This window comes from Danio rerio, chromosome 2 (genome assembly GCF_049306965.1).
Source record: "Danio rerio strain Tuebingen ecotype United States chromosome 2, GRCz12tu, whole genome shotgun sequence".
In the NCBI taxonomy this organism is placed as follows: Eukaryota; Metazoa; Chordata; class Actinopteri; order Cypriniformes; family Danionidae; genus Danio; species Danio rerio.
Window position 1 is genome coordinate 50,625,772 of NC_133177.1, and position 16,481 is coordinate 50,642,252.

At 33.6% G+C, this 16,481-nt stretch overlaps 1 protein-coding gene across 1 annotated transcript in view; it reads right to left on the bottom strand.

Moving 5' to 3' along the window:
* Positions 1-2,127: 2,127 nt before the first annotated feature.
* pax3a (paired box 3a) overlaps positions 2,128-16,481 on the bottom strand; it is a 52,754-nt gene continuing 38,400 nt past the window's right edge. The window contains 3 exon segments of the mRNA NM_131277.1: positions 2,128-3,345; positions 14,460-14,680; positions 15,855-16,020. Of these exon segments, the coding sequence (NP_571352.1) occupies positions 2,998-3,345; positions 14,460-14,680; positions 15,855-16,020 (735 nt within the window). The 3' untranslated portion in view covers positions 2,128-2,997.

A 16,481-nucleotide genomic window follows, 5' to 3' on the forward strand; every position in this document is an offset into this window, starting at 1 on the left:
ATTATTATTACTATTATTGTTATTATTATTATTATTATTATTATTATTATTATTATCATCAATATATGAAATACTGTTAAATATTGTAAAAATAAGCTTGCTCCTAGCCATTTTGCCTGTAAATATGTATAAATATATATATAAATATGTGTACATATGTATAAAATATGTAATGAATTACAAGTTATTATAAGGTATTATAAAAAAGTATACTGATGCCTCCTAGTGGTGTCTGGCACAATAACGGAGAATAACAGAAATCAGTATTATTATATCATCAACATTTGCCAAGAAAATGAAGTGAGAATGCAGCAAATGATTGAGCGAGCTGACAGAAAGAGCGCTGGCCAGTGAAAAGAGTCCTACATCCAGCGTGGATCAGAGTCAGTGATCAACAACATCTCCAGATCTGACCCGTCTGCAACACATGTTTCTAATACCACCCTGCCACGGGCCATTCGAGACCCCCGCAAACTCCTCGGTGGACCCCCAGCTCTGTGCTTACAGGCCCTGCAAATTAATGACATCAAGATGCAGACGGGGATTGAGAAGCGGCTTCTGTCAAACACGGGATCCAGAGCCCGCTGCCGCTCTGGTCGCATGTGTTTGAGTGGACGGAGAAGGAGATCTTTGTTACCCGGAGCTCATTACATGGCTGGCTGATGAGATATAGCTCATCTCACGGGGTCGCGAGAGGTCACGGGTTAGCCATCATAAACCAGCAACCTGCGCACTTTTGACTGGCTAATGTACACTGGTGATTAGAAGGCAAATATGTCGATGAAAATAATCTGAGTTGACGTTTGGGTGATCGTATTTCTTTTTGGAATCAACCACTTAAAAAAAAAAAAACATTTCATCAAAGGAATGTGGACTAGTGCAGTGAATATACTGTAAAATGTGTGTTGTAAATGTAACAAAAAGGTAAACAAATTAAAAATAAATTAAGAAGCTCTCATTATGGCTGGATTTAGAATAAACAAATCTAGGTAAAGAGTAGATTTTTATCATTTCTAAGTCATTTTAGAGTGCTGTCAAACGATTAATTATGATTAAATGCACACACTGTAAAACCCAAAAGGTTAAGGTAACTCAAACCATTTGAGGAAACCGATTGCAACAAACCATTTAAGTTCAAAAAGTAGTCCTAATGAGTACTGTGAACTTAATCCATTTGAGAACAGTAAAACCAAATAAATGAAGAGAACTCAAACCAATTGAGTACTTTAAAACCCAATAAGTTAAGGCAACTCAAACCATTTAAGGAACCCAATTGCAACAAACCATTTTAAGTAATACAATACTAATCTATAAGAGTACTGTTAACCTACTGTATTTAGTGAGGTATTTAATTAACTCTTTACCTTCAACACTGAGTTCAAAACTCGTTTCTTATGAGTAGAATTAACTTTCAGTGCATTTTGAGTTAACTACACTCATTTCATTTGCTAAAGTTGACTGTTGGGTTTTACAGTGCAGACGTACTGTATATATATATATATATATATATATATATATATATATATATATATATATATATATATATATATATATATATATATATATATATATATATAGTGATATTTTTTACATTTAAGTAAATAAATATTTAACTTTTTTAATTATATATCACTTAACTCTCTAAGCCTGGCTTGCTATCCAATAAACCTGGCATTGTAAAAAAAAAATTTAAAATATTGTTTTTGGATCTTTTTCGAATTGCATTTACTGTTTTGTATGTCAGTTTGGACATGCATAATGCATAAATATACTGTTTTAAAATAATCTTTTACTTTGTTTAAACCTTGCATTTCTTACAATCATCTGCAAGTTTTTATTTAGATCAGATCCAATCAACAGTTGATAAAATAAACTTTGTTTATTCAACTATTTTGATGGTCCATTTGAGTATCAGTAGACTGTCTGCTTAATATCTGTTAATACTGCTGCTAAACAGACATTCAACTGGCTATAAGAAACTTTTCAAGTACATGTCACTTACACTAACCCTAACCCCAACCTAACAGTCTACTTATAATCTAATGAGAATTAGTTGGCATGTAAATGCAATGTAGCTTAAATTCAACAAACAGACCACCAAAACAGTGACCATGAACTTGTCTCGTTATATTATAATTTTTTTTATTTCAATGTTTGTTAACACCCAAACATATGTCAGAATAATGAAAATAATCTGTCGCTTTTGATATTGTAAAAAGGAATTAGTTGACTTAAAAAAGTGAGTGAACCTGTTACTATTATACGTGGACCGCACGTTTTAGCTCTGAAGTGGCAATTTAAAATACTTTGAATGTTTTATATTTTGTTACAGACATACAGGGCAACTGTTTTGCAGCATATTAAATGCCCGAAACACTATTTTTAACTGTACAAAATTGGAAAAGGAATGTTGTTTTTACTCTCTGATAGTCAAAACATGTCCAAAAAAATTTAGAGGTTAAATATGCATTAAAAAACATACAGAAAAAAAGTGTTTTATGTAAATTCAGTCCACATATATTTGGGTTATATAATCATATCAAAAGATGATACTTAGGTTTTTATTCTAATTAGGTTCCAATGAGCCCAAATAGCAAAGAGAAATAAAAAAATGCATGTAAAAAAAACACCTTTGGTCTTAAGAGGTTAAAAAAAAATTAAGTAAATGAACTATGTGAGTAATAATAACAGTTCAGGTTTACTCAAAGTCAGCTTGTCACTTTTAAGGTAACAGGTTACCTTATTTTTTTTAATCAAGTAACTAATCACTTTTTACAGTGTATAACCAAGTAGAACATCTTTCCAAAATATCATATAGATTTGAACAAGGTGGCTAATTGCATTTTGGTTATTTGGTTAAAATGATTTAAATGTTGTGTAAAAATTCCCACATAATTAAGACTACATAGTATGTTGCAAAAAAATTTGACAACGTCTTATGAACATAAATAATCTTCTGACATTATTGAGAGTAATTCAAGTAAGTAATATTTTGCTTTATTCCACCAATCCAAATGAAGCCCTTTTTAGAGGATAAACACGTGACAGTCTTTCTACAGTAGTAACAGTGCTGGTATTCACCTTGCTCTGCCCATATTGGCTGTACTGGTAAGACGCCACATGGTCGACACTGTACCCGGGTGAACTGTAGCTGGACGGGCAGTAGGACTGGGAGCTGGGCAGAGCTGGCATGCTGGGAAGGCCTGGCAGAGCTTCCAGTCTCTGAGAGGAGTGGCAGCTGGCGGGCATGCCTGTGCTGGGCTCCAAACCGCCCGTCAGCGGAGACAGGGCGAAATCAGACTGCGGCTGATGAGGAACTGCGCCTGGATTTAACAGCCCCATCACCTAAACACACAACAACACAACACTTTAGTTCATTTACGCCACTATAGTTGCAACTCTAAGTTGTGCTGGTATTAAATTTTTTTTCAAGGTATTAAAAAAGGTAGTAAAGGGTATGAAATTCAACTTTAAAAGTTCTGTATATACCCTTTAGCTAAACATACCATATTCTGACATCAAACGACCCGGGTGCGGACCAAAAGTGCTAGTGTGAAAGCACCCTAAGTCAAGTGCTATCTAAGGGTTTCTGTCGGCATTTTGCCTGCCAAATTTAAAAGTATCCCAAATCCACATGCAGAGGTGTAAATGCAAAGGTTTGGTATTATTAAAAAAAAAAAACCCTTTGAATTTTTATTAAAAAACTGTTGAAAGTGATTTAAATAATTGTAAATGTCGTCTCTTTTAGAATAACCCCCTCCAAAAAGAGGTGCTTTTTTCGTAAACTCACATTTGAAAGTGTATCTTTTAGGTTCTGTGTGGTCTAGGTTGCTGTAATTAATTTTGCTGGTTCCTGCACATGTCAGTAATCAAAGGATAAAGAACAATGTCTCTATCATAATCTATGCAAAAGTTATTCTATTCCAACTGATGAGAGAACCGAACCACTTATGGGGATATTGGGCCAGTACGGACCCTTAGAATTTGAAGAATGACGTCACAGACCCGGTACTGCGTATACGCAGAGTTTAGAAGATTAATCAATTTGTGGTGGGACAAGTTGAATGAATTGAGTGGAACCCTGCATTTTAACAGTGTGGATGTCAATGGCTGGTTTTCCCCGAACATCCGGTTTAATGTTTGACAGAATAGTTTAAAACCACTTGAGTGCCTGCACTGTAAATGGTGAGGACATTTTCTTTTTTTTCTTCTTTTTTTTGTGAACTATCTCTTAAGTTTTGTGGCTATGTTGCAATTTCATACTTGGATAATAAATGATTTCTTTTACTCAAGTGACTACTGTATGTGAAGTACAGCAAATAAAGTGTCTAATATTTCAGATAACATTTGTGAAAATAAAAGTATGCACACTATTAATTGAGAGTTTCAGTTTCATTACAAATTTTATAATCTCGCTTTGCCAACTGAATGTTTTGTTTTGTGCGATAAAAAAAATTCAAACATAAGTTATACCACCCACAAAAGTAATAGTATTAATAATATATGTAGAGACAAAAAATACCATGGAAATCAATAGCTGTTTTCCCCCAACATTCTTCAGAACATCTTGTTTTATGATCAACAGCAATAAAAGGCATGAGTAAATGTGAGTAAATGATGGCAGAATTGTGAACTATCCCTTTAACATTAACAGTCGCCTAATATTTGACATTCATGCAGTTTGATACCTAAAAAACAAGCTTGTTAAAAAGATGTCAAATAACATTTAAACAGCTTTTCTCCATTTTGAACACACGTGGGATAACTTACACTCCCATATCTTTCAAACTCCACCATCTCCACCAGTGTATTTGCTTTCATTGCGAGCTCTGTGATGTGGAACCAACTCAACATACCAAACTAAACGTAATGACAACTATAAAGTCTTCAATTCAGAGAATAACGCTCATCAGATTCAGTGACGGTGGTAAGGATTTCTCCGGCTCTCACACAGCGTCTTGAGACGGCCGTGTCTAATTCACTACAGTGACAGACCGATGAGTGTGCCCATCAGTGTCTCATACACCGCATGATAGGCCAAAAACACTTCAGTTTTCCCTCCCTATGCTAATCATTAATCAAAACCAGCCTGGTTCAGAAAGAAAACCCTCAAGATCAGCAACCAACCGGTCGAGAGACCAGCCCACTGACTCTGTCCAGTCAAATTATTCCCCATCCTGCCGGACACATGGTTCCTTTTAAAGCCTTCCCTTCCCCAGTGCAAAACCAAAGAGGAGGAGGAGTCGTTTCTTCAACATTTTCCTGAAAACAACTCAGAGTTGTGTGTTTGGAAAGAGAGCAAAGCCAGAAGAACAAGAAAAAAAAGTGAAATCTCAGCTTGAGGGTGGTTTCTATCAGAATGTGATGTTCATATATAACAGAAAGGAGGAGAGAAATATAGGAAACAAGTGTGTTGAGAGAAGAAGAATATCATTTAAAGAGATAGTTCACCTAAAAATGAAAATTCTGTCATTATTCAGCCATTATTTAAAACCTATTTGAGTTTCTTGACTTGAACACAAAAGAAGATACTTTGAAAAATGCTGATGGGTGGCATCTATTGACTTCCATAGTATTTTTTTTATTATGAAAGTTGACAGCAGGTGACGCGGCGGCGCAGTAGGTAGTGCTGTGGCATCACAGCAAGAGCTAGGTCACGGCTGGGTCAGTTGGCGTTTCTGTGTGGAGTTTGCATGTTCTCCCCGCGTTCGCGTGGGTTTCCTCCGGGTGCTCCGCTTTCCCACACAGTCCAAAGACATGCGGTACCGGTGAACTGGGTAGGCTAAATTGTCTGTAGTGTGGATGGGTGAGTATGGGTGTTTCCCAGAGATGGGATGCGACTGGAAGGGCATCTGCTGCGTAAAACATGTGCTGGATAAGTTGGCGGTTCATTCCGCTGTGGCGACCCTGATTAATAAAGGCACTAAGACGAAAAGAAAATGAATGAAAGTAGATAGCAACAAGAATTCTTCAAAAGAGCTTCTTTTAAGACTTACAGAAAAAAATAGACTCTTAAAGGTTTAACATTGGCTATAGTTTTAATTTTGAGGTGAACTGTCTCTTTAAGGAGACGGTATTTAATTTTAAATATATGGGTGAGTTTGCTTTGAGATGCTTTGGGGACAAATAAGACCTCAGACATGAGCTAAATCAGACAAAAGCTCCCTTCGGAGACATCTGGAAATGTCCTCAATTGGAAAAACAATTCATAAATAATTTTTTATTAGCCTACTGCATTTTTAAGGTGGGAAAAAAATCAGCTATTGCAATGGGAATTTGGATTGCCGGTTAAAATTCAACTCAAAAAAGTTGATGGGTCAGAAATGAAAATATGGATGTAAATAAAAATGCATGCAACCCCTTTAGTTTTTTTGTTGTTGCTGTTGCTGTTGTTGTTGCTGTTGTTGTTGTTGTTGTCGTTTGTTTTTTTTTTGTTTTGTTTTTTTGTACATTATAATGCATAATTATTATATTTCTCTAAACAAAAAGTATTGATTATCATACATTTGTACCATGATCTACAAAAGATCTGCTGCAATATTATATAAAGATCATTTAAGGATCACAGTGCAGCTAAAAATACTAGTTAATTCTTTATTTTAATGTTTACACTTTGCCTCTATCTTTCAAACAAGATTTCATTCATATATCAGCAAGAAAAAATCAGTTTTTAATCATTTAATTCATTTGAACCAATAAAATATGAATACAAATAAGTAATATATAAACATGTTGGAAAGTTTATTATTTGACCATATTTTGACATTTTACTTTGAAATATTTATTTGAAGTATTAAAGTACAAACTTGACTTGCATTCGATGTGCTTTATATGTATTAAAAATCACTTTTGTCTATTTAAATTGATGCAGACATGGGTTGATTCACTTTGACCCTTAGCAACTCTTAGTCCCTAAATGGCTTTTAAAAATAATAATAAAATTAAGTTTAATTTCAGTGAATTCATTCATTTTTCTTGGGGTGCCAAATCAAAGTTTGGGCCCTAGTTTGCCACATCTCTGCACTAAACAATAAGTCATCTTTGATATTTCCTTGTTTTGCCAAAAACAAAAAAAACGTGTGTGTTTATGCAATTAATGCTTTTACAAGCAGTGTGAAGGGTCATGAAATTCCTCAGTGGATCCATCTTTAACAGCTGCTGAAAAGAGGAACGCACTGAGAGCTGTAAGCGCTGGCAGATTTTCAGGTGCAGATATAACTCATGGATCACACGAGCTGACAGCGTATATCATGTACAGCAGCGCATGTGTGAGTCGCACGCTGATGTGTGATGCTTAACAAATGAAAAGCACATGGAAGGTTAAACTCTGTCGTTCACCTCCCCATGGGGGGCCGGGGGCCCGACTGCATGTGAGGTGAACGTTAAAAAAAAATTCTTTCCATGTCCAAACCACAGACAGGAGTTGTTGACAAAAAGCTTCCTCGTAAAACTTCTTCTTCCCAGGCAGGGTTAATGCGACATACACAGCTGTATAAGAACCTGAGGGATCATGCAGACCACAGTCATAAAAATGATGTTCACAAATTCATATCGAAAGCTATTTTGATGGAATATTCAAGTGTAAATATTGAAGTCAAAATTATTAGCCTTATTGTGAAATATGAGTTCTTTTAAAGATATTTACCAAGCTGAGAAGATTTTGTTCAACATTTTTTAAAACATGATAGTTTTAATGGCTAATTTAATTAACCTTCGATAACCTTTTTTTGTTTATACCATGAAGAATATGTTACTCGTTTTTTCGCAAGATACTAATATTCAGTAAAATCAGTATATTAACTACATTTATTAGTTAAAGTTATTAGGCAAGTCATTGGCCAACAGTGGTTTGTTATGTAGCCAATTGAAATAAAACTAATCAATAAATAAATAAAAGATTAAATAAAAAAAAGAAGGCTAATACTACTGACCTAGAATATCAATTTAAAAAAAATATTCCAGTGAAACCAAACAAAAAATGACTTTCACTAAAAGAAAAAAATATTATAGGAATTATTGTGAAAAGGACCTTGCTCTGTTAAACATCAAATCGGAAATATAAAAATAAAAATTTAAAAATTAAAAATAAATAAATAATTGACACTGCAGAACTGTACAATTAAAGCATGTTGTGTGAGTGATTAGAAAATTGTGTCATGCTACTGACTAGAACTGATATATTTCATTTATCATTCATGTAAGGATTTTGAACAAAAAATTTAAATGTACTGCACATATTTTTTATAATAATTGTGTTTATTACACTTGTCATGGGAATATATCAGAAATATTGGATTTATCAAATGATCTCTATTTAATATAACTGCCTTACTGCGAGATTCTGTAAATGATAGACAAACTATATGATTATATATTATACAAAGTATTATATAATCACAGCTTCAAAAATGATCAATGCTTTATTGTCATTTTTTTCTATGTACGACTATGCTGTGAAAATGTTATGATCAATAAGCCATGACAACATATGTTTTATGTTAATTATAACTTTTGAATTTTTGGATTTTATTTTGATGTAGCAACATTAACAACAGGATTGTTGTTGTTGTTGTTGTTGTTTTTAAAAAGCAAAGAATAAAATAAAATAAAAAATAAAATAAATAAACAGATAGATAAAATAACTATAAAATAAAACTAATTAAAATTAAATAAAAAAAATAAAAATTAAAAATTAAATAAATGAACACATAGATAAAATAACTAAAAAATGAAAAAAATTAAATAAAAAATAAAATAAATAAACACATAAATAAAATAACTACAAAATAAAACTAATTAAAATAAAATGAAAAAATATATAATAATAAAATAAATAAAAATAAATAAAAAATAAATAAACTGTGAAGGGTAATTGACTTCTCATTACAATTGACAATTTATACCAAACACATATTTTCTTAAAGTTTATTTACAAATCTTTAAATTTACACATCTTGAAACAAATATACAATTATACAGTTACTTCACAAGCAGTTAGCCCTGCTTTCTAAATATAACAAGGGCAAAATTTAAGAGATGTTATGGCTAAAACAATCATAAATGCTACTGGGGTGAGAAAAAAGATCTCGTTTTGAATTAGAACTCATTTACAGTATTGTTCTTGAAGTACTCAAATTTACTATTGTGTAATTTTAATCAATTGTTCAGAAAACTGTAAAGACATTAAGTAAACTGATCTTGATTTAAGAGTTTTAGAAATGTTTATCTCTACAACTCCTAAGTAGACAATCCTTTATTTTGCTGTCTGCTAATACACTGCAGGGACGACCCTCCTCAATGTATTCTGAATCCCAAGCTTATTTCAGCATAAATGAAACCACAGATAAATACATAATTCAAACAATTAGCCAACAAAGTGGCTCATTTGCATAAATTACACAGTGCGTTAAGGAGGGTAAATTCTCCCATTCCAATCAATTAGGAGTCTGGAGCATTCCATAATTAGAATCCCAGACGCTCCGAGTTTCAACATCGTCATGACGACGAGAATCCCTGCCCTTCAACAACAACAAAACAGCACACACACATCCACACGGAAACACATGCGTGCGCACACACATATACACACACACTCTAATGGTAACAGCAGACGGAGCGAGTGTGAGATCTACCTGACCTCTAAGTCGTTCCTAGCGAAGGAATGCTGCCTTAATGACTAGGAATTGGTTCTGCTTACAAACCCTGATGCTTGGGGCACTGCAATTAGACACACTTCAATTAATATGTCATGTTAAATAACTTTGTGCAGTTCAATTACTGTACATGAGCCGATGCTACAAATCCATAGATAGAGCTCTTTATGAAATAGGGCTTATGTATTTTTTAGGTAGGGGGGATCCTTTGGATATTTAGAAAAAATAAATATGTGCTATTGTTTGTTTTATAGCATTTCAAATATTATCACTCCATTTTTCATTCACTTAGTGAACAAGCGTCAAAGCCTTAAAAAGCAACAATGTAGCATTTGATTTGTTTACTGAAGATGGAAAAAAAAGTGTACTCCAAAAAATAAAAGGAGCACTTGTACAACAGAACACAACTCCAACACAATGTAGACAACGTAAAATAAACAACGTAATGTAAACGGCGTAACGTAAACAGCATAACATAAACAGCATAATGCAAACAAAGTAACAGAAACAGCATAACAAACAACGTAACGTAAACAGCATAACGTAAACAACCTAACGTAAACAACGCAACATAAACAGCTTAACGTAAACAATGTAACATAAACAGCGTAACGTACACAGTATAACGTACACATCATAACGCCAACAACTTAACGTAAACAACGCAACAAATAACGAAACGTAAACAACGTGACGTAAACAATGTAACGTAAACAACGTAACGTAAACAACATAAAGTAAACAACGTAACGTAAACAACATAACAAACAACACAATATAGCTCCAAGTGTTACCTTTATTTTTTGGAGTATACAATTTTTTTCTCTTTAAAAATCAGCCGTTTCAAATGTTATCCCTCAATTGAATGGGCATTATCAGTGGTAGATATGGGCCTACTGGTAGGCTCAGAAGGCTGTTATCATCCATCCACATGGTTAATCAGCTATAAACACATATGACTGCAACTGGAAGTTAAAAAAGAATTTATATTATTTATTAAATTTCCCATTAATTGTATTTTATTAACGTCTACCCCAACTCTAAACCCGACCGTCACAGCAATGTAAACACGGACCTGGATGTGGAGTCTTCTCTATTAGTATAGCTGATTAACCATGAAATAATTTATAACAGCCTTCTGAGCCAACCAGTAGGCGCAGAAGGCCCCTCCTGGCCCATATCTATCAGCTAATAACCACTGATTAGGTCCACTCAATCGAGTGATAACACTTGAATTGGCTGGAACACTAGGAGTTACATAGTGTTGTTTACATTGTTTTCGCTACGTTCTTTACATTCGAAGCGGGTGTAAAAATTCTCAAGTTTTTCTGCTTTTATCATTATAGTCATGTGTTTGGGTAAACACTTGTTTTGGTCCGCAAGTTACTGCTAAAATACATTTCTTTTAAACTAATGTTGTCTTTTAGTGCATTGTCACAAAAAAGATAGCATGTTTGGTTTCTCACATTTATTTTTAGACGATACAACAGTCTACTGATTTTTTTTTATTTTTGGTATTTCCAAAACTTAAATGTTTACCCTACACACATACAATGGAGGATTTTTTTTTAGAAATGGTGTCCTTGTGTAGAAAACCCTTTGAACTACAAATTTTAATTGTAACTTTTTAGAAATTATGTTATATATATTTAAAGATTCCTCTAGGTCCCAAAATGTACAAGATTTTTTATTTTATTTTAAATATCAGCTTCTAAGCATGAGTTATTGAATTATTATAATATAATAAACTTATAAATAGTAAACATTGCGTTTTGTCTATTACAAGTATTTTTGAGTTTCTTTGCAAAACCGCAAAAATAAATTGCCAAAAAAAAAATGTTTTATATAATATATTACATCCATAATCCTATTATGCTTCCAAGTAATTTTCCTGACTATTGGTTAACTTACACAAAATGTATTATATTAATATTTATTCAAATAACCCTGATTGTAAAACGTTGTTTTGAGCAAATGTCATTTAAAAAAAACATCTAATGACAATATTTTCATTTTAAATTTGCAAAAAATCAGTAGTTTGTAGATCAAAACAATTTTTCTTTTACACAAACACAAGCAAATTCATTCATTCATTCATTTATTTTTCTTCACCTTAGTCCCTTAATTCATCAGGGGTCGCCACAGCGGAATGAACCATCAAGCATGTCTTACAAAAAGGATGCCTTTTCATGCTGCAACCCAGTACTGGGAAACATCCATACACACTCATTCACACACTCGTACGCTAAAGCCAATTTAGTTTATTAAATTCACCTATGGCGCATGTGTTTGGACTGTGGGGGAAACCAGAGCACCTGGAGGAAACCCATGCCAGCACGAGGAGAACATGTTAACTCCACACAGAAAAGTCAACTGGCCCAGCAGGGACTCAAACCAGCGATTTTCTTGCTGTGAGAAGACAGTGCTAACCATTGAGCCAACATGTCGCCCCACAAGCAAATTGTCCATGAAAAAAACAAGGCTTTTTAGGATAATTCTGCTGTGAGGTTGTAAGTGAAAACTTGTTTTTAAACAAGAGCTTTAGTAATTCCCCAAAATATTCATCAGAAGAATGCATGTCATACAAGTCTGGCAGAACAACAACAAATGGCTTAATATTCATGTTTGGGGCGGACTATCCCTTTAACAAAAACGTTATTGTACCGGATCATATCTGCTCAATGGAGATGTGTTTAATCTGCGCTGCTTGTTTTCAAGAAAACTGACTGCTATTTTCTGGCTTGCGTTGCTGTTTTTTCAGAAAGAACCTCCTTCTGAAAAGCGTCTTCTGTCTCATAGCCTCGGGGGTAGCTCTCTATCTCAATCCCTCTATTTTTCTCCTCTCTTTTTTTCAGTCTGTCCATCTCTTTTATTGCATTTAATCTGTTTCGCGCAGCACTCAGAGGGCTTTGGGTTTAAGGACAGCGCCCAGAACGCTGTTCCTGACTAACTAGCGGATGCTTTGAGGCAGTCAGGAGCTCATTTTCTGCTTGTTAGCAGGTTGTGCGCAGCAGGCGAGCCGACAGATAACAGCTGATGAGTGTGTAATCACAAATAATTGTCTTTCACTTCTCGTTTCCATCATCCTTTCAGTCGTGTCCTACCTTTTCTCACACCTTCATGCTCGCATTCGCTGGCATTGACAAATATGCTTCTCAATGTAAAAGCGTAGACCTTCTGAAGAGTTTATGTATTATAGTTTAAAATACTTTGATGTGTATAGATTTTAGATTAAATATTTATTCTTTAAAATAAAAAAAATATTCTTACATGTTTCTTGAGCACCAAACTGGCATATAAGAAGGATCTTTTGAGATTGAAAATTCTGCGTAACCCTAGCAGAAATCAATTACAGTTCAATTATGTTAAAATAGAAAATAGTTAAGAAATAATGTTTTACAATTTTAGATTCTTGTACTGTATTGTTTATTTAATAAATGCAGCCTTGATGTGCATGAACGCGCTTTTCAAATTCATAAAAAAGCTATAAATAATTGTGATAGTTAATAATAATTGTAATTGGTGACCTTGGACCACAAAACCACACATGACGAATTTTTATTATTTGATTTATACATCATATGAAAGCTAAATAAATATACTTTTCAATGTTGTATTTGTTAAAATAGGACAATATTTGGCCAAGATTTAAAAATCTAGAATTTAAAGTCTCAAAAAAAATCTAAATATTGTGAAAATCACCTTTAAAATGGTTTAAATTAAGTTCTTAGCAATACAAATTGCTAATCACGAAATAAGTTTTGAAATATTCAAAGTAGAAAATGTACAAAATAACTTGATATGTCATGATCTTTACATAATAAAATGATTTTATCATAAAATAAAAATGTATCATTTTGACCAATACAATGTATTTTGCCTCTTGCCAAAATATGCTCAAGCAACATGCAGTAAGAGTGGTTTTGTAGTCAGATTTGTTCTACGTGAAGGCATATTTTCAAGACTCTACCTTTAAGACCTATCTGTGTATATCACTGTATTATTACCCATCATTCTTTGCATGTCAACTGAATAGCAACATCTCAATCACCAACATACCTGCCAACATTTGTCTCCGAAAATCTGGAAGACCGGTTGGGGGGAATACTACTGTATACCAAGGTTTTTCCGGGAGAAATAACAAATGGGAGGGTGGTGGAAGATGGGTCTGAAATATGGGAGACTCCCGGGAAAACAGGAGTGATGGCAGGTATGATCACAGCACAAGATTGTTGTCTCAGGACTATATACAGGGTTTCACCAAGTCAAATTTAAAACATTTTAACACCATTATGAATGAAATTTCAGACTTTCACAGGGAAACATGCTAAGGTTTTTTGTAACAGCCAAGGCTTTTTTACTTACCCGGTTAAAATTAAATTATTCATTAACCACATATTTTAAATAATGTCTCAAAACAAGCAAACTCTAGTTACAATATATACATATTATAGAATGTATATATTATACATATTATAAAAAAGTTATGCTGATAAAAAATATAAGTTTAAAAAACTATTATAAACTAAATGCACAACAATGCAAACTAAATAGAGAACGTTTAAACAAATCCTTTTGGAAGGATGTAAGGAAGATAAATAAACCATATTGGTAAATAGAGTTAACAAATTTTACTTTTGTTAAACTTATTGGGTAGCTTTGCATAAACAAAGAAAATTTAAGTCCTGTTTAAAAGTATTTAAGACCTACAACACCATATTTCAGTGAATTTAAGACTTATTGAGACCGTGCGGACACCCTATATATACTGTTTTTTCCAAAGCATTTACATGACGTGATACTGACCTGTGATGGGAGGCCGTTGCTGATGGAGGGGTTCACTGGGTTTGCGTGGCCCGGTGCGGCCACATATCCATCTGAGTAACCAGAGAAGCCGTGACGTCCAGAGGAGAGGCAGTAGGCCGAACTCCCCTCCTGGGCCCCCGGTCCACTGCCAAGCCCAGACTGATGCACTGAGGTGGGGGGAAGAGGCTGGGGCCTGTGCACAGTGCTGGGCTGTTCCGAGACTGAACAGAGAAGGGATAAGAAATTTAGAAAATTATTTGTGCTTAATAAAAACTAATGATAAAAGGCCTTTTGGAAGAGAGATGTTTCTAAGAGCATTTCAAAGATTTCAGATTTACAGGTGCAGAAAATATGGAGCCAGATCAGTCTCAAAAACAATACTTTTACAAAATAAAATTCATACATGCACAGCATAATTTACATTTATAAAATTCAATTTGGAGGTTCAAAACACGATTCAAAACAATGCAAATCAAATATGTTAATATCAAACACGATTTATAAATTCACAAATCTACTTCGTAAATTCAAAACACGATTCAAAAGTACACAAGTGAAATTCGTAAACTCAAAGCACGATTTAAAAATACACAAATCCAATTTGTAAAATCAAAACATGATTTAAAAATACGCAAATCCATTTTGTAAAATAAAAACACGAATTAAAATTACACAAATCCAATTCGTAAACTCAAAACACGATTTAAAAATACACAAATCCATTTTGTAAAATAAAAACACGATTTAAAATTAAACAAATCCAATTCATAAACTCAAAACACGATTTAAAAATACTCAAATCCATTTTGTAAAATAAAAACACGATTCAAAAATACACAAATCCAATTTTGAAAGTCAAAACATAATTTAAAAATATGCCAATCCAATTTATTTGGAGAAAATATTTATGATTTTTACTTTTGAATTCACAAATTGTGTGTTTACAAATTGGATTTTGTAAATGTGAATTGTGTTGAATTTTGTATTATTTTGAGACTGATCTGTCTCCATAGAAAATAATGTCAGGAAAGGACATTTATATAAAACTGAAACATTTTACTTCTAGAAAATATACTGCAACATAAAATCACCTATTTATGTCCTGCAATTCTGACTTTTCCCCTCAATCATAGTGAAAAAAATGAATATTTTAATATATAAACTAAGAATTGCAAGCAAAAGGGTCTGATTAGTGACATAAGAAAGTTAAAACTATTACTTTTCTATTTATTTTTTGTATCTTAAAATAAATGTGGAAAAAAGCAGAAAATGTAGTCCCATGAAGACCATAATGTCTTCACTATAAACATATTTTGGAAACAATGGTAATAATTTACTTAAACCTGAGCCCAAACTCTTGAACGGCAGTACATCACTCTGCTTTACACTTCTCACCTTGTGAAATAGACGATGGAGGATAAGGAGAGTCCGCCAGCTGATAAGGCTGTAGACTCGACATGGCAGAGGGAGGGAAACCACCAGGTATCAGGTGATTAAATGCCATAAGCTGATTGGCTCCCGCCTGCTTCCTCCAGCGAGCTCGTCTATTACTGAACCAGACCTGCAGGACAAGAAAACAACAAACATACTTTTATTAAAGGGCTTTTAATAAAATGTCCTGATCCATATAAAGTGGTTTTAAACTATAATGAATGTCTTTCTTCAGCTGAACACAAAACAAGATATTCAGAAGAATGCTGAAAAAATCAAGGCGAGGGCTGTTTTTTCCAACAATCTTCAGATTTTCTTCCTTTGTGTTCAACAGAAGAATAAAACTCAGATTTGGAACAAGTAGAGGATGAGTAAATAATGACCAAATGTTTTATTTTGGGAGAAATCTCCCTTTAAAGGGGTGGTCCACTACAATCTCGTATTTGAAACTTTAGCTGATGTGTAATGTGTGAAAATAAACAACATCTCTGAATGTAAGATGCTCAAAGTTCAACACAAAGGGAGACATTGGCTTTTACAAAGTTAGCTTAGCAAAGCCTACAGCGAACGGCCGCAAAAAATACATCCGGG